This window comes from Rhinatrema bivittatum, chromosome 1 (genome assembly GCF_901001135.1).
Source record: "Rhinatrema bivittatum chromosome 1, aRhiBiv1.1, whole genome shotgun sequence".
Taxonomy (NCBI): domain Eukaryota; kingdom Metazoa; phylum Chordata; class Amphibia; order Gymnophiona; family Rhinatrematidae; genus Rhinatrema; species Rhinatrema bivittatum.
Genome location: NC_042615.1, coordinates 624070152 through 624090227, shown reverse-complemented (window position 1 = coordinate 624090227; position 20076 = coordinate 624070152). Strand labels below are relative to the sequence as shown.

The following is a 20076-nucleotide window of genomic DNA, read 5'->3' as shown; positions in this document are numbered from 1 at the left end:
CATTTCCTCAAACATTCTCATACCTCGTAGATAATTGGTCAAAGGTTCCAAACTCAATACATATGTTTGGTTTTTGTTTATGTGCAAAATCCGGTGTTAAACTTACTCTCCTCTTGCTGATATCATAAAATCTAGCCTGGATCTTGGTGTTTTGCCCTCAACCTCTTAAGACTACCATTGTTAGGCCTGTTTTAAAGAAGCATTCTCTTCACCCTGATCTTACTGATAATTATTGCCATATCTTAAACTTGCCTTCTCTCTTCAAGGTCATCGAAAAGTCATTCATTTTTCAGCTCTGTAGTTTTTTAACAAGCACACTAGTTCTAAAGTCGGCAAAACAATGTGACAAGGCGATAGCTAAAACCAGAAGAATGCTGGGCTGCATAGAGAGAGGAATATCGAGTAAGAAAAGGGAAGTGATTATCCCCTTGTACAGGTCCTTGGTGAGACCTCACCTGGAGTACTGTGCTCAGTTCTGGAGACCGTATCTCCGAAGGGACAGAGAGGATGGAGGCAGTCCAGAGAAGGGTGACCAAAAAGGAGGATGGTCTTCATCGAATGACTTTTGAGGAGAGATTGAAGAATCTAAATATGTATACCCTGGAGGAAAGGAGGAGCAGAGGTGATATGATACAGACTTTCAGATACTTGAAAGGTTTTAATGATCCAAAGATAACGACAAACCTTTTCCGAGGGAAAAAAATCAGCAGAACCAGGATTCACGATTTAAAACTCCAGGGAGGAAGACTCAGAACCAATGTCAGGAAGTATTTCTTCACGGAGAGGGTGGTGGATGCCTGGAATGCCCTTCCGGAGAATGTGGTGAAGACCAGAACTGTGAAGGACTTCAAAGGGGCGTGGGATAAACACTGTGGATCCATATAATCTAGAGCAGGGGTGGGCACTTCCGGTCCTCAAGGGCCACAAACCAGTCTGGTTTTCAGGATATCCCTAATGAATATGCATGAGAGAGATTTGCATGCACTCTGCCTCAGTTGTATGCAAATCTATGTCATGCATATTCATTAGGATATCCTAAAACCTCGACAGGTTTGTGGCCCTCGAGGACTGGAATTGCCCACCCCTGGTCTAGAGGATGTGAATGAAGAGTGGGTGGCTCGCAGGAATGATGGCTACTACCTGGAGATAATACCCTTATTCAATAAACATACACACAGTTAATGCGACTCCAGCATTGCTCTAAACTTCAGCGGCAGGAGGAAATGTGGAAAGGAGGATTTGCATTCACAAAGAAGTGGGGAGTGGCTTGCTTGTTGCGGCGGTTGCTGCCCCGGATTGAGTGGGCCTGATACTTCACTTTCAATGCATATCAAGCATGGCTCTCTGCTTCAACATCAGGGGAGAAAGTCTGATACTTCACGCATATTCAGCGTAGCTCTCTGCTTCAATGGCAGGGGAGAAAGTCTGATATTTCACGCATATCCAGCATAGCTCTCTGCTTCAGCGGTGGGGGGGAATGGAGAGGGGGGTTCTATATACAGACAACAACCAAGGACTGAATTACATAGTCTGTGTAAACAAATAAGCATGGGTGTGGCTTGCTTGTTGTGGTGGTTGTTACCCCTAGCTAATTAAGCTATTCACTTAGATGCAGTTCCAACACTGCTCTCTGCATTAATGGCGGGGGTGGAGGGGAAATGGAACCAAAAGGTTGCTAAGGGCCAAGAGTAACAGATAAGTATGAGAAAAAAAAAAAAAGGTGCGGGGGCTTGCTGGGCAGACTGGATGGGCCGTTTGGTCTTCTTCTGCCGTCATTTCTATGTTTACATCTCAAGCAATCTGGTTACTAGAAAGTTCAAAGTACAGAGACTGTGTTTACTGTCTTGATTAAAGACATTAGTCTTCATCTCGACAAAGAGAAAATAGTCCTGTTAATGTGCTTCAATATGAGCTCAGCTTTTGATACTATAGACCAGTAGCTTTGACATAGGAATCCGGGATCAAGCACTACTCTGAAGTCTTTCTTTGAAGTATGTTCTTATTCCATTTTATGAAACTCTACGCAATCTGCCTCTATTACACTCATCTGTGGTGTTCCTCAAGGATCCATCCTTTTTCCAATCTTATTCAATCTATATTTAGCTTCACTGGCTACTTTGATTCTAAATAATGGTTTCTCTACCTATTTTTATGCAGACAACATTCAAATTATTCCTAGTTTTGACGACGAGACTTACCGTATTTTTCAGACTATAAGGTGCACATAAAAACCCGATTTCTGAGAAATCGTAGAAGTGCGCCTTATAATCCGGTGCGCCTTATATATGAATTCTTCTGCTGCCACTCCTTTTATATTGTCTTTTTTTCTGTTTCTTTCTCTCCATCTTCTTCCCTCAAACACACAGGTTCTCATTCTCACATGCATTTCTCTCTCTCACACACACACACACTGGCTCTCACTGTCACATGCTGTGTCTCATACAATCATTCATACACTCAGTCTCTCACTCCCACATGCTGTGTTGCTCAAGCACAGGCTCTCACTCACCTCTAGGCCTCCTCTTTGCGGGTCGCCGCAGGATGGGCTCTGCAGTGGCCCTGCCACCGGGCCTCTTCTTCTCGGGCCGCTGCGACTTGAGATTCGCGGCGGTCCATAAACGCAAGTGCTGCTCCACTTCTGCACGCGCTGATGCTTCCCCTCCTTCCTGCCCACGCGGCTCCGGCAACGTTTACTTCCGGGGACGCGCAGGAAGGAGGAGGAGCATCAGCGCGTTTAGACGCAATCTTTTTCTTGGCCTTGCCGATCTGCCTGTCGCTGCGCCCGGGGGCATTGGGGGGATAATAAAAAAGTACCGTAGTTTTAAAGGGCGCAACTGATTAAAAAAAAGGCTCTGAGCCGTGCAGGCAGAGCCTTAGACCCGGCACCCGGGGCGGCCGCCCACCCCTCGCTACGCCACTGCATACAGCGCTGTGCCTTATAATCAGGTGCGCCTTATATATGAACCTGGACGCCTTAGCAGGCGCTCATTGATAATGCGCCTTATAATCTGGTGTGCCTTATAGTCCGAAAAATACGGTATTTCTCCTTGTCTGGCTTTAACAGTTGTCTAACCAAAGTAGCTGATTGTCTAAAACTTTCAAAGCTTAAGGTTATCCCTGGTAAATCAGAAGCAATGTGCTTTACCAGAAAACATGATCCCACACTGCTTTCTTTGCCGCTCATAATGGGAAGTTTTATCCAGGTGAAAGACACAACTTTGGGGATTAGAATTCACCCTTCGTTAAAATTTGATATTCAAATTTCACCTCTGTTGCAAAGCTCATTTCCTTTTGCACTTCATTCATAGGCTCAGATGTTTTTTGGACCTCTCTGATCTAAAATTATTGTTCTTTAATTTTAGCATTCCTAGATTATTGTAATGCTATTTTTCATGGCTTCTCAAACACACACAAGCAAAGACTTCAGTCTGTCCAAAATACAGCATCAAAGTTGATCTTCAGTAATAGAAATTTTGAACATGTCATGCCATGATCTTAATTGGCTTCCCATTTCTTTCTGAATCATGTTTAAAATAAGGTATTTAACATTTAAGGTTTTATGCTGGGGTCCCCCACCATATATTTTCAGTTTGGTTGTTCCCCATCGACCATGGAGATCCTTGTGCTCTACTCAGCAAGAATGCCAAGTTCTTCTATCCCCAAGGGAGATCAGGTTAGAAAGAACGCAACAAATTTGTTTTTCATGTTTATCCCCAAGCTTCTAGAACTCTTTCCCATTGGCTTTTTACTTGGAAGAAAGATTATTTCAAAATTAGGAAAGCTCTGAAGACACTCTTGTTCTCACAAGCTTTCCTACCAGATCAGGTTACTGATCCATTCTTGCTCTGCATTTTCTGTGGTGTGTATTGTTAATGTTTTACCCATTATTGGTTGTCTTTTTGTGGTTTTCAATATATCATTTTTACTATTGGTTTTATATTTGTTTTAATGTATATCTGGAAATACTGTTTATTATTTAATTTATTATGTTAGTTTCATATATTTTTATTGCACATCGCATTAGTCTACCATGGGAAGATTTGCAATCAATCAAGTAATAAATAAAATTTAAAAAAATGAAGCATACCCTAGGAAATTAAGAAAAAGAGCCAGATTTACATTTTGAACAAAAAAAAAAAGCACCAAAAGCCTGCAAGTCAATCTGCTTGCATAATTTTGTAACAGCACATCTTTTGCTCAGTGATTTAATTTCCTGCAACTTCAGGAAGGGAAAGGTATCTGCAGGAAATAAAATGGGCAAGCAAAAATATTTGTAAATAGCCTAAAAATGCAAAAGTTCTATATTGCTTTTTTTTTATACAAGCTTTTCCTTATGTGATTTTTTTTTTTTTAATATGCTGGCCTTACCAAATAACTATTCAATTTGGCCTTCTTTCTGGCCTCAGACTGGGTGAATTGACCCCAAAGAGCTAAACAGTTAAATTTCCGTAAACTGCATAAATGCCAAATCTGATTATATAATGTGGACAATTTTTGGAGTTGCTTGTTTAGGTTCTCCTTGTTGGAAATTGTCCCTCACAGCAGCTGAGAGCATGTTTGGGCATGATGATGGGCGGGAGTACTTTTAGCTGGATTAAAAAGAGATGTTCCCATGTGTGTGTTTCGGTCAGGAGAGTAAATAGCACATTTTCATGTCTGTGTGTGCTGTTTAACTCCCCCCTTCCCCTTCCGCTACCCACAGAAATAGCAGGAACAAAAGTGTGCACATAGGGCCTGATTTTCAAAAGTATTTACTCAAGTAAAACTGGGTTTTTCTCAAGTAAATGCACTTTACTCATGTAAGTGGGCTTTTGAAAATTGCTACAATATATGCCATTGAATTCTCCATAGGATTTACTCAGGTAACTGCACTTTACTTGAGTAAATGGCTTTTGAAAATTGCTACAATTGTAATTACATTTACGCACATAATTCCTTTTGAAAATTACCCCATGCTTTGTATATGAGTACCTTTAACATTATGAGATGTGCATGTAACTTCAAGCAACACAAGTGGCTGAAATTTGGCTTCATTTCTTCCTAAAGTTACTGTAGATAAGAGAGCTCACAGTTGCTCCTCTTCAACTCTGGTGGGAAAATTTTACAACTTTACAAGATACCACAAGCCAGGAAAATTTCAGAACAGTCATAAAAGAAAGTGGGTCAAAAGATAAAGCAGTGTTTTGTAACTTCACAGACTGTATACTCAGTGGAAGTTTCTTTGGTCTTTGAATTGCTCTCTTGTTGTTTGCAGCTGGTTACAGTGATCCTTGAATCTCTGCATTTAAAAATAACTGGCAGCCAGCTGCATTTTTATCACATGGACTGCACAGCATGTCCTCGCACGCTAACTGTTGGGTTTACTGTTCTCGCAGGTTGCGGCAGGAGAACGGCATGGTGGATTCAGCTCCCCAGTGGGAGGCAGTGCTGAGAAGACAAAAGGAAAAAAATCAGGCTGAACCCAACCACAGGAGGTCCAGGCACAGATCCCGATCGTACGTAAGCCCTCCCTATGCTCTGACTTCCCATCCAGCACAGACACACAGTTCCTGTTTGGTGGTAAACCAGGCAGGAGGATAGTAGTAGTAATTATCAGGATTTATTTTGTACTTTGCATTCAGATAGGATTATAATTCATTACGCAGTCATTTCAGAAACATGAGTACAGTCACCTCTAGGCTGAGTGATTTGGTAGCACATTTCTGGGACATGAAAGCTTTTGAAAGAGGAAGCAGCAAACAGAAGTTTGTAAATACAATGTAATGAAAGCATAAATTGTACATGCTGAAAGATTTCTATTATTCCAAATATCCAAGTTTGGAAGTATTCTCCAAGTTTTGAAAGTCAGCTATATAATAAAACTCCAGAATCATTTTTTTTATATATAAGACATTATGATCATTGGCACCCATGTTTTTTTTTAAAAGGAACATTTTTAAAGTTAAAAATTCACCCAGCTGATCCTGAATGTTCCAGTAACTGCGTCTCTTTCCAGTTACACTTCCACAGGTGTTTTCGGTGTTACAGACTTAACGCTTATGCTACCGAGCTCATCTGAGTAGAAAATGCAAGCTGTATTCAGTGGCACCAAGCCGTGTGGGATGCATCCAAATCAGTAGGGCAGTGGGCCCCAATCCTGTCCTGGGGGCCCACCAGCCTGCCGGGTTCTCAGGATATCCACAATGAATATGCATGAGAGAAAATGTGCATGTTATGGAGGCAGTGCTTGTAAGTTTTCTCTCATGCATATTCATTGTGGATATCCTGACTGGCTGGTGGGCCCCCAGGACAGGGTTGGGGACCACTGCTGAGGGGATGAGAGCAATGGTGTAATTATTAGGCTTGTATTTACCAATACTGTATCTTCATAGGTTCAGTTCTTACAAAAGAAAAACAGATATCATATACACATCAGATAGCTAAGAGTCAACTGGAGAATTTTATTAACAAGAGAGTATGCTTGGAAAATATAGTCATGAGTTTTTTCTTTTTCATGTCATTTTGTTTTTTAGCACATGCTATTTTTTTTATAATGTACAGTAGCATGCAAATAGTGCATGCTAAAACATTCACAAATGATGTATATTGTAAAACAACAAAAAAAAAGCACATTTTAAAAAAGATAAATTCTTTTTTTTTTTTTAAATGACCTGAAATGACATATGAAATTTTATTTCAAACAGCAAGTCCCTATTTGTTCTGCTTATAAAGACTACTGATTAACAAGTGTTTCCCAACCTTTTCAAGCCTAAGGCACACCTGCATTAGCAAAACTGTTATGTAGTTCACCAACCTCCATGGAACAGGCAATATGGCCAGAAGAAGAACTAGGACAGCACTGAAAGCCCTGACAGTCACTCTTCAATGAAGATGGACGGGGAACAGGATGGACCAGCTCTCTCTATAAACATTTAACCCAACCCCAGTGTGCATGTCCTGCCTGGGTGGGGCCATAAAATTATTTGTAAGTTCTTTGGGGCAGGAGCCCTGACTAACTCTTCTCTGGTGCCCCTTCCTCAGGGTGTGGATCCTTTTGGTTAGGGGGAAAGGTGTCCTTTCAGGTCCCAGCACAGGGGTGGCTGACATCCTTCTATGTATCCCTGGGAGAGGGCTCACTTCTCTTCTCTGTGAGTGCTCATGCCAAATGAATATATTGGACGCACTGAATTAGTCTCCAAACTGAGAAAAATAATTGCAGTTGGCACAATAAATGTTTCCAGCACCAGCCTTTTCCCTTCTCTTGATTATAGTATTCACTTCTACCTGTTCAGGAATCTTTCAACAGGTAAGGGATACAACCACCCTTCTAGAAGATGAGATGGAGGTCCCAATGGGCAGGGCAACCTTTAAGCTGGTCAGGAAAACCCCTTCCACGAATGGCCAAAAATCCTGTCCTTGCACAGAGCGTATACTTTTCTTTCTGTCCAGGGGCTGAAGACTCCTGGTGAGGGTCCTCTAGAATCGTTACAGTTCTGTTACTCACAGCAGGCTTTTCCACTTCTTTAGATTTATTTCAGTCTCTTACTCTCTTCGAGACCCCAGTGGGGGATCCCTAGAAACAGGTTTTCTTACCCTGCCCCACTGCAGGGGGGAAGGGGCAGCCAGCAATCTTCCTTCTGGATGTCTTACTTTTCCCTTAATTGAGGATAACACCGGCGTTATCCCTTGTAGTGGGTCACCACCTCCGATAGGCAGGGTTTCCCTATCCCTGGTTGTCCCAAACACACAGGGTTCCTCATTCCCTGAATCCAGGAAAGGCCCAGGTGTCTGCAAGGTTCCTACCAAGAAAAGGTCAAAATTCTGAAAACAGCCCAGAAGGGGTATCCACACCAGATAGAGAGTAAACTGGCAGGACCACCCTCCTGACCCTGGTCAAGATTCCCAGGCTTGGGATAGTCTGTTTCCTCTGTCTGGCCTGAAAATACAATGAAAGGTAAGCCCCTACTACTGGATTGGCCACTGTTGGAAACAGGATGCTGGGCTTGATAGACCCTTGGTCTGACCCAGTATGGCATCTTCTTATGTTCTAACTACCCACTTACTCTCCAAAAATTAATCAAGAATGCCTCCAGACTCTCAGGAGAGAGCTGTTATAAAGCTTCCTAGGGAGACCACCATTCCCAGGCTTCTTATAGGGAGGGACTGGATCTGAATGGATCCTCTCCCCACCACTAACCTATTCTAGCTAGTATTTCCCAGGGCTTAATGATAACCGACAGGGTGGTCGGATTACATACAAGTGCAAGAGAATGGAGAAGTCAGTATGGTGTGGGAAACCAGCTAAGTTTATTACCTTGGCTGCCAGAGTTCCTTCATTGCTGCTGCTCAAAGTAAAATTGCATCTAGTGCTCAGTGCACTTCTTCCCATCTTACCCAGCCAAGGGATAGGACAGAAGCTGTAAGGAATCAGAGGATGCTCAGAACAAGGAAGACGAGGAGGTGCTATGTGCAACGTACTCCGCACAAATCAAGGCCTGGCTATCCGTGCCCGTTGTGCTGCCCATTAATTAGCACACTCTGGGGCTCATGCTGTAGCTAGGAAGAAGAGGCATGCATGATAAATCCATGTTTCCAGAAAGGAGCTCCTACATGTATAAGAACCACTGCTGGTGTTTCTTATTGTTGCAAGGTGCTAAGAGGAGAGCCCAGATGCCAGCCTGGATCTGAGGCGGTGACGTTTCTGTGGCACACCTGAGGAGGTTTCGTGGCACGCCATTGTGCCGTGGCACATTGGTTGAGAAACACTGCATTAAAAGTTGCTTTGTTTTTATTTTTCCACATGAAGAAACATGTACTCCAAACCATTCTGCCACATTTGTCTTTACATTAGGATAATGAAAAATAGGCTTTTTAGTGGTAGTTTGTCACTGTAAAGGAGAGTAAGAAATCTCTAAGTGGAAGGGTTATGCATGGATTACTCAGCCTTGTATATGAAAGAATGCTTAGAGGCTGAAACACTGAGCTTCTAAATTTAGGAAACTATTTTCAGCCAAACTTAGGGCCTAAATTTAGGGACCCCAAAACAAATGATCCTAAATGCAGGCCTGCTATTCATTTGTCTAGGCTTAGGAGCTTAAGCTAAGTGCCTAGTGCTGAAAATCAATGCTAAACACCTAACTTTGTTTCCCTGCCCTAACTCCTCCTCCATAGCCACTTTTTAGTCACCTAAATTTAGGACCCTAATGGAACTAAGATCCTAAATTTAGGGACAGAAGTCTAGTAAATTTTGAAAAGGACCAATTTAGGAGCCTAACTCTCAGATAGGCACCTAAACCTTTTGAAAATCATCCTCTTACATTTTTTTCCCCACTTGCATAGTAGTGTCTAAAGTAAAAACCCCATTGCTGTCAGGAAAACATCCCTCTGATAGGTACAGCTGCTTCCACATCCAGGCTCTGAGTTTACTTGTGGTCCATTCTGGTGCACCTTAAACCAACATCAGAAAGTTACCAAGTATACAGTTTTACATAGCTGATAGAGGGGGGGGGGGGGGGAAATCATCCCTACTATTAATAGAAAATCATAGAATAGTGTGACATAACTGGTAGAAAGGTTCATATCCACTGAAGTTGCAGTTAAATTTCACATGGAAGGATTACATTTGAGGAAAGGAAGCCATGTATTTGGGGAGGGGTGCAGCCTATAGTGCAGCCTACGTGCACATTCATCCCAGAGGTGAGGACCGGGAATGCCTACACATAGCATAGACGGGTGTACACCTTCAAATGGAGCCACAAAAGGGAACCATGCCTTGTGCTGTTTGCAGATAGTGCTTAGTGCAAGAGAGCGTCTAGGTGATGCAGTGTTGACCCTTTAAAAATGCTGTCAGTTTGTAATCGCTCAGCGTAGATTTTCAGCATGCAAAGAATATTCATAAAAGTCAGGCTTCCCACAGATCCCCCAAAGCCATCCCTGTACTGGAGGTCTCTGGTTCATTGTGAAACAGTGAGGACACTGCAGATGTCCTAGGTGCCAGCTCTTTTCACATCATGTGATCCTGGGGGCGGGGGGAGGGGCGGCATTGCTGAGAGTTAGCTTGGTTCCCCCCCCCCCCCCCCCACCACAGTTAATAGGACTTTCATGATCTGCCTGATTTTTCAGGCTTTGCACCAGTCAAGTTCTTTGCATATCTGGAATATGGTTTGTTTTTCAGTTTTAAATATTAGTGGTGGAAATCCTTAAAACAGCAGTTTGAATACAATCCTCAGCATGGTTTCTTTCTTAAATCACTGAACCAGTGTAGCTGCAGATGTGTCTCCACCTCAGTAGCATCTGCACGTGTAGGTGCCATTTCTATACGTTTGCTTCTGAACTGAATCCGATATCACAGATCATGGCTTCTAAATCAGAATTATAAACATCAGTGCAGAAAGCTTTTGAGAGCTTTAGCAAATGTGCTAACCCTGAAAATCGAAGTATTATCTCAGCTTGTGCTTTGTGTTCGCACACAGCACTAATGAATGAATCATCACCATTCTGTAGACGTGTGGCCTCCCTCAGGACCCTTCTCGGACTGGAACGGTATAATTTCAGTTCTCAGTTATTTATTTTGATGCTTTGCCTGTTGAGCCCCAGTAGTTTGCACACCATGACTGAGAGGTAGTTTTCATCGCCCCCTTCAGAAAGAATACACACAACACCATCAAATGTTCTGTTTATCCTCGCCCCCAGGCAGGATCTTCCTTTTCACTCATTTATTTGCAACACTTGAGAAAACTGAACTTCTGTTCTGCAATCCAGTGTCCTCCAGAAAGTCTTTTCAAGGTTGGAGGTCAAGTGTCTGACCTCTTTGTTAGATAGTGCCTGATGAAGACAGAATGCACTGGAACACAGGACTCTTTAATCAACAGGGCACGGAGTATTCTTCTTGATTAAGCCAGACATTTTTATCTTCCCATAAATTACCATTTCTAAGCAGCAATCAGTGATTCGTTTTTAGTCCGATGCCAGGTTAGTTGTTGCTAGGTGATGGCATTGCATATTTGCAGCCCTCCACCCAGCAAGGAGTTATTTTGCTTTTATTAGGAGAGGGACAAAACAGCATCACAGCTGTTTTTAAATTTGTTTTGTGGTTGTGTCAGAGTTTAAACAAGTCAGTGAATATTATTTTAAAAGACAGCAAGTTTCACTTTGCCACTTTTAGCTGCCTGGAGCTAGCGAAATTGTCCCGCCCTTGAGACAGTCTCTCTGCAACTTGATATTATGAACACAACATTTCCAAACTTGGTCTGTAAAAATTGAAAACAAGACACAAATACAAGGTCCAGGAAAAAATAAACATTAAATATCCCACACTTGATTTCATTTATAAGAGACCATAATTCAGTAGTTCTCAACATGGTGGGGGGGGGGGGGGAGGCTCTGGCATATCAGAGAGGGAGGGGAGGCGAGACCATGTGGAGAGAGGCTCCTGCAGTGGAGTGGGGCTGCTTCCTCCCATCTGCCGCTGCCACCAGAGAATTGCCACAACCACCCCCCTCTTTCCTCCCACAATATCGATTCATATGTGGGCGATATGGGGGGGGGGCAAATTTCAAACTTTGCCACAGAGCCCGCGGGTACTTTTCAACCTGTGGACTTTGCACCAGATTTCAAGGGGCAAGCCCCCATGGGTTTCTGCCCCTGCTGTTTGTGCAGTGAGGTTTTTCGTGGACAGCTCCATGCATAGATATAGAAATATAATCTGCATGCCTTTATCTTCCAGTCACGTCCCAAACATGCCCCTGGGAATGCCGCCTCCTCCAAAGGAGGCTTCAATGTATGCACGTTATGGAAGACATTACTTTTCAGATGGATTGAGGAAGGGCAGTGTTTAGACTACCAGACGTCCCCATTGAGTAACCAGGTAACTTTAACTGGTATGTTCAGTGGGACAGGTTTCTTGCTAAATATGTCATACTTCACTCAAGTTATCTGGATGACTTTGCCACTCAATTGGCTTATTGAATATAGAAAAATTAAAAATGAACAGCAGAGCCACAGCCAATTCAACCCCTCCCGTTGCCTCCCCCCGCATCTCTTTCAGCCATGCCCGTGGAATAACACCCCCCCAACCTTGCATCTTTTAAAAATCCGGTTAAGTTTTAACCGGGTCATAAGTCAACCAGCTAAAACCTAACTGGTCAGCGGGTTGGGATATTTAAAACTGGAGGTTTGTCTAGCCAAGTCCTGAACTTAGGTGGCTAAAGCCATTTGAATATTGACTTCCCAGCTTACACAGGAAATTCTCCTCATGTTGAAAATTCTCCTACTGTGTTTCTTTTAGTAAGTAAGATTAGTTAATTGGATTGTTGAATAATTAAATTGTTTTATGCAAAAAGCATGAGGGCAGGGGCTGTTTGAATCTTAGGGGCTGAGTAAAGTAATGGGCGGGGGAGGGGGGCTCCATTTTGTAAAGTTTGAGAAACAGAATAGAGTTTATACAGCAAGGGCAGCATCGCAGACTCAAGAACCTTGACTGGCATGAAAATATGTACACTTCTGATTGATCTGGGGGGACTGGCCTGGCGGAATGGCTAAAAGTACACGCAGGCTTTAATCGGTTAAAAAGAGGCTTTTCCAGGGGTGTGTTTAGATCAGGCAATAGACAGCATGTATACATTGACTTTAGCATTCACACACACACACGTGCGCACTTTTACCCTGCACCTCGATCGTACACCTGCAGAAGTACACATTGGGCCAGATTTTCTAACCTACGAGCGGGCGTAGATTTGTGCGCGCAAATCGGCACGCACAAATCTATGCCTGATTTTATAACATACGCGCACAGCCGCACGCATGTTATAAAATCCAGGGTCGGCGTGCGCAAGGTGCACCCTTGTGCACCTTGCGCGCGCCGAGCCCTAGGGGAGCCCTGATGGCTTTCCGCGTTCCCTCCGAGGCCGCTCCGAAATCCTTCCGCCTCCCCCCCCATCCTCTCCTCCCTTCCCCTATCTAACCCGCTCCCCAGCCCTATCTAAATCCCCCCCCCTCACCTTTGTTTTATTATTTACGCCTGCACGCCGGCCGAGTGCTGGCACGCAATCCCCGGGCCCAGTGGCAGTGGCGAGGCCTCTGGCCACTCCCCGCCCACACCCCGCCCATTTTTTCAAGCCCCGGGACATACGCGCGTCACCAAGCCTATGCAAAATAGGCTCGGCGCACACAGGAGCGGGTTTTCGGGGTTACGCGCGTAATATAAGCGCGTAACCCTTTGAAAATCCGCCCCATTATTTGTACACACATGCTTACAGCTTATTTTATAAAGGGAAACAGCCCAAGTAGCTTCCCTGTAAAAATTAGATAGAAGGTGCACACGTACTCTGAGATTAGGCGGGCTATTAGAAATTACCCCATAAAGGTAAAAGTAAATCATTACAACGTACTGAAAAGAAATAGCAAACAGAGTTCCAGGATATGGCTGGCAGTCTGTATTTTCTCTGATCATATTATGTTTCTGGCCCTGTCATAGGATGATCCATATTTTGCTGCTAAAGTTCTGATTACTTTTAATGAGTTTGGGATTTTCTTTTTTTCATAACTGAGTTGATGTTTTTTGCCTACTCAGTTGACTTCATTCCTCCTGCTGCAGGCCTGTGACAGTTTATTCCCTTACTAACAACAGGTTCTCACTGGAGAGCAGGTTGTGAGAAGTTGTTTCGGTAATTAAAACCTGCAGAGAGTCAGCAGATAATTAGAGTAGAATGAAAGGAAAGAAATACTGGCTTTTTATAGCCATCATGCCAACCATGAACACAGTACAGTGCAAGAGAAGTAACACAGAGCTTGGCCAGCTGTCCAAGGTATGCACAGTTATAAAGAAACACAAAAACAGTGGGACGAAGCGAGGCAGGTCCATCCACTGAGGGCTTCATAATCTAAGTGAAGTGTGGTAACATCTGACAAGATACAAAGGGGGAAGGCAGGCGTGAAGCTAGGAAGAGTTTATGATTGTAATTTCCCTGAAAAGTTACCATAGTAATTTAAAAACCCCATCTCCCATGACCTCACTAAGAAGCAGAGGCCTTGCTACATTCTTAAAAGATCCGAGGGGGGGGGGGGTCCTCCTTACCTGCTCCCCCCACACACACACATTTTCATAATGAAATTGAAGAACCGCAATCTCCTCTTCCCTCCAAGAACGGTCCTGTAAAAACATTTAGGCATCATATTTTTAAATCTGTTAGTTAACTTTTCATTGTTCTCCAGTGACAGTACAGGAAAAGAAAAGCAAAGACATCGTATAGCAAAACATTCAAAACACGGATATTTTTGATAAACTGTGCAAAAAAAAAAATAAAAAATACCGCACAGTACATATCATATTTCTGCAAGTTATAACAGTAAAATGCACATACTTGTTTTCTACTTTTCCCTCCTTGGCTCAATCCCATCTTACTTAGAATAACATACAACTCAGTTATATTCTCAGATATACGCAGTTGAAGGTTAATTTTCAAAGAGTTATACCCGTAAAAATCAGCACATAAGCATATAAATAGCATTTACTCTTGTATATACTATATTATGAATCTCAAAATATGTAAGTAAGGGTATGTGAGTACATTTGCATGTTTAAAAAAAAAAAAAAAGGACCAGGCCAGGGATGTTCCAGGGCAGGGCAAACATTTACGCATGTTAAGTTGCTGTTTTATGAGTAAATTCTGCATGTAGATTTGGCAGCTTACTCGCATATATTTATATCTGGAGCAAGTGATAGTAAATGTCTTAAAAGTGAAATACTGGGTGGGGGGTCTGGGTGAAATAAGGGGAATTGAGGCTGAAGAGCCAGGAGGATCTCAATGACCTGTAGATGGACTGGGCAAACTGGTAGACTAATTGGTAAAACTGGTAATTTCATTGCTGCATGCACATTAGAAAATCTCCTGATTTTCACACACAAACTCGACTTATGGGGAGTAAATGCAGGAAAAGTAGGCAGGAAAAATCACCATGCATATGGTGCAGATGTAAGAATATGTGGGTATAGCAGTTGCACGCTACTTATCTGGATAGATTCCAAATTATCCTGTTAAGTAGGGGCTTTGTCGTTACTTAGCCGGATAAATCTTACAAACAACACTTATCCAGATAAATTGGAATTTATAGCAAAGCTGCTATGAAGCAAGATATGTCTCAAATAGAGCTACTTATCCAGATAAGTCATATGGATGGATAAAGTCTCAAATAGTGCAATTTATCCGGATAAGTAGCTCTATTTGAGACTTATCCAGCTATCTTATTTAGCCAGAGAAGTATAAGACTTACTTGGCTAAGTAGCAGCTTTGTCACTTCTTAGCCAGATAAGTTGAAACTTGGACAGATAAATTGTGTTTTATCTAAATAAGTTTGTATGTTATTTTACATGCATGCACATGTTGCTGGGTACATTTACGCATATTTAATAACTATACATGATATAAGTGCAGGTTACAAAATACAGGAGTAGATTTCCTTGCGCCCATATACACGCATATATACCCTGTTTCCCCGAAAATAAGACAGTGTCTTATATTAATTTTTGCTACCAAAGATGCACTAGGCCTTATTTTCAGGGGATGTCTTATTTTTCCATGAAGAAAAATTCACATATATTGTTGAACAAAAAAATGAACATTTATCATATTCTGAATAGTTGTCTGGTTATGCTGGTTTGTGATGACAACTAACTGTGAATCCTGCAGGGTAAAAAAAATCACAGCTGCATGCTCTGGTGTTCTGTGCGACGGGCATGCTCCCAAATAAAAACTTTGCTAGGTCTTACTTTCAGGGGAGGTCTTATATTTAGCAATTCAGCAAAACCTCTACTAGGTCTTATTTTCGGGGGATGTCTTATTTTCGGGGAAACAGGGTATGCAGCTTTTTAAAAGTTATCTTCCCTTTGTACAGTTTTCACACTTATCCAGCAAGTAACAGTGAAATAACTAATATAACAGGCTCTTAATTATTCAAACGTATTATTGAAAAAGCTGGGTAAAATCCCTAAATTAAATTAAATGTGATTTTAAAAAGAATCAGATTGTTTCACTTACATTGAATGCGATGGGTGGGCCTGCCTGTTTTTTTTGATCTTCCAAATTATATCAAACGTTGAAGTACTGCCCCAAATCAGGTCTGGTCTATCACTTTCTCCCCTCGCTCCTTTTAAATGCTCCCTCACCTCTCCATTCTAACTCCCCTTAATTATGCTTTCATTCCTCCGGCTCCCCTCACCCTTTCAGTGTGCCTGCTCACTCTCACACCCCCAAGTCTCCTCACTTACTCTCTTACTCTTCCAGCCTCCCCCTTATTCATGGTCTCATCCTTTCAGGCCCCCTTGCTCACTCTTGCCCTCCTTGGCTTACCCTTGCTTGCTTTCTCAACTCTCTCTGGTCTCTTCTTGCTCATTCTCACCCCTCACAAGCCTCCTCCAGTGCCCCCCCCCCCCCTCACTTGCTCTCTCACAACTCTGGTTCCCCTGGCTCACAGTTCTTCACTCATTTTTTTTGCTCCTCCGACCTCACTTTGTTCACTCTCTCCCCATTCACTCCTCTCCCCACTTTCCCTTTGTTCCCACTTTCTTGTGTGATCCTCCCACGCTTAACATCCTCCTCTTACACATCACCTCGCATAGCACCACACGATCCACCCTCGAGCAACATCAGGGCTTCTTACCTGCTTTATCCTTTGCCAGATGTACTATTAGGTCTGCTCGGCTCAAACTATATGGTAAAGCCAAGAAAGGAGGAAGCAGTGAGTCACAGCTAAGCACTGCCACCGTTTTCTTCCTGCCAGTGGGAGGGGTGATCTTGGCAGGAAGAACAGAAGGGGGGAGTATGTAACAGCAGCTCAGCATCTGCAGTCTCTATCCTGACCAGACTCCAGATGATAAGACAGCATGCACGCTATGGTTGGCCTCTTCTCCCCTAATATGTGGTACTTTGTTAGCACCATGTACACTGACTGGACAAGCCATTATAGAAGCTCCTTCTCCCATGAAAAAAATTGCAGCAGACTGATGTGTGGGTTCTAGATCCTTTTCTGGCATCCCAGAACTGGAATATTCTTAAGTGTAAGCTCAGCAGGGCTAGAGGAACCACTAGGTGAGCTAGCCCTGTGCCTAGGGTGCCAAGACTTAGGGGGCACCACAGCAGGTGGCAGAATTTTGAAAGGGCAAAAAGTGCCCTTTCAAAATTCTGCCAGCCCCCGCCTCACCTTACCTCCCCCCCCCCAGTGCCACCCTCCCGATGCCCCCCTGGTAGTCCAGCGGAGGGCCAGGGATCGATCTGCCACTCCTGGGGCCTCGGCTGCCATGAACCAAAATGGTGCCGGTGGCCTTTAGCCCCTACCATGTAAAGGTAGGGGCTAAAGGTGGCTTTTTAAGTTCATTTTAATTATTGGGTAGTATGTGATGTGTCTGCTGTTTTGAAATATTTTATTGGTGTTTGGTAAAGCTTTCAAAATTTGCATGAGTCTTTAATTATTGGATATTCTATTAATCAGCTGTTTTGAAATTATTTTATTAGTATGATTTTACTATTATGATTCATGATTTATATATCTTTTATTGATTGTTTCATGAGGAATGGTGATTTTTGTTTTTCCATTGTGCACTGTAGAGTCTGGTGTGATGCGTTTTACAGTTCAGTTTTTGTCTGCACATTTCTATTTATACTTTATGTGGCTTTATTCTGTTTTTGGTGAGGGTTTGTGTTCTGCATGCAAAGACTGAGATGAAGCATTCTTTTAGCATGTGGTTTTCTATAGTGATCTGTAGTAGCTTGGCCTGTTCTGTTTTCCTGATAGGAGGTGTATTGATATTTTAGATTCTGGTGTATTAGTTTTTGGTATTCTTTCTCATAGGTAGGGTTGTTATTCTTTGAGTGTTGGCAGATAGTACTGTGCTGATACGGGAGGACCATGCCAAAACATCACAATAGGTATGATGCCATATGAATTCCAAGATGCAGTTTTCTTGTTGGCATTACAACAGTGCATGAAATTATCACAACAACTTGTATATTCATTTTACCTCAGAATGTCACTTTTCATGTAAAATATGTTGTTATAAATGCATAATTTAAAATTGTGTATGGGGAGGGGGCGCCAGGCTGTAAGGTTTTCCTAGGGTGCCTAATACCATTTCACCGGCCCTGAAGCTCAGAGATGGGGAAACTCTCCCCTTCCCTGAGAAAGTGAGTGGGAGATATCTTCCACTATACTGGGGAACTCTCATTTCTCCTTAGACCTATGAAAATAATAGGATTGGAAAGCTATGGACTTGCCTTCCCCTCCTTAACCCTTCTGGGAGAGTGAGTTAGCCTATAGATCTCTGAGTTAGGCCTGCAGCTGCTTCCCATACATACAACAGCTCCACACTGCCTATATGTCCCTGCCAAAAAATCCTGACCCTTCTAGAATTCTAGGATTCCCTATATCCTCGCAGAGCAATCCATTCCGGAAACCTTCCAAAAGGATGCTCTTTACAGATGGGACCATACCATCTCCTTGCTATCAAAATACATCCTTTTTTCAGGAAATTATTTGTTGGGGACTATAAAGATCCCTTCGGTAACATAGTAAATCATGGCAGCTGAGATCAAATTGGCCCATCCAGTCTGCCCAGTTGTCTTCCTGTCTGGTTCTCTACCACTGTGGGTAGATGAGCATATACATTTCCATACTTAAACCAACACCAGCTCTTCCCTCCTCCCCATATCTTTTCTTGTAGCCAGCCTATCAACCTTATTCCTACTATTGCCTTCTATGCCTTTTCCAAGAAAGTTTAAATTACATTACATTGCTGATTATACACCATCTGTCCCATGGTCTTACCTACTCTCAGCTGTGTAAGTACTTTAGAACATCCTCCTCTGTAATTTAGTTTACAATCATTTCACATTTATCAATATCATTTCCTTCCTTAGATCCATTGTGTTCCCGTCTTTCCATAACTATCGAGCAAAAGAACTTGTTTTTCCTGGGAAACCCACAATAATTCACATTTTTTTGTTTGTTTCAGTGGCTACTATTGTTGTACTAATATAAAGAGCAACTCTTCTCCTCCTTTTCTTGGCTCTGCCTGTTCTGAAGAGATTATAGGCAGAGATGGTTACCTCCCAATCCTGATTTCCATTATACCAGGGGTGGCCATTTTAAACAGGTCTGGGTTTCAGGAAATCAGAAATCATTTGTTTATTTTGGCTTTTATTATCTTATGAGATTGTTTTATTGTGTTTATTTTAACAATTATGAATGTTTTATTGTGATCTGCTGTGATTTTATGGAATACAAGTTGGATAAATAAATAAATGAAATATTTGCATGTACTACCTTCTCTGTATACAGATGTCTCATGCATATTTTGGAGATCCTGAAAACCAGGCTTGTTTGTGGCACTTGAGAACTGGATTTGCACACACCTGGATTGATTGCAGCCAGGGGTGTAGCGAGAACTGGATATTTGGAGGGGACCCAAGATTAATATGGACGGAAACTGTCCAGATTCCCCCACTCCATCCCACGTGCTTTCATTTCTAGCAACACCATCTCCCTGTCTCTGTTTTTCCTCACTGTGGTTAAGGCAGCTACTTTATACAAGTGTTAATCTCTCAGGCGCAGTTTTGAAAATAGGCTTCCACTCAGCTCTGGCATTCTGGGACTTTGAAGGGATTAAGAGGAGGGGGTGATAGGTAATTATCTATAAAAAGTAAGCAAAGACTTTAATGACGTCAAACCTTCTACATGTCTAGACCAAGGGCATTGATGTCTCCCCTTCAAGTTAGCCTTCTTACAGGTACAGGGGATCACTGACTGGCAGCGATTTCAGTGTCTCCAGACTCCCTGAGTTCTGCGTCCTTAAGTGGCTGTCTCAAATGGGATATCACCCTGCTGCTAGGTGTGAGGGCCTGAGCCAAAAGACCTGAGGGCTGCGCTGTCGATTGCAATTATATCTATGTCTTCTGCCAAGGTCTGTGATTTTTTTGAGAGGACTTTGAGCATTTGAACTGGAGCCTTTCCACAATGAGATGATGGACGGGGGATGTTGATAGAGTGGAGATGCTGGGAGGAGGGGGAGAAAGTGATGGAAAATTCTGGAAGGGAGGGGACAGAGAG

General features: G+C 42.7%; 1 protein-coding gene across 6 annotated transcripts in view; it reads left to right on the top strand.

The window, feature by feature from the left end:
* Positions 1-20076, top strand: part of EPB41L4A (erythrocyte membrane protein band 4.1 like 4A) — a 726290-nt gene that overhangs the window by 665273 nt on the left and 40941 nt on the right. For all 6 annotated transcript variants that reach the window (XM_029571795.1, XM_029571770.1, XM_029571789.1 and 3 more), the window contains one exon: positions 5376-5495. In XM_029571795.1, coding sequence (XP_029427655.1) covers positions 5376-5495 — 120 coding nt within the window. The remainder of the gene's footprint in view (positions 1-5375; positions 5496-20076) is intronic.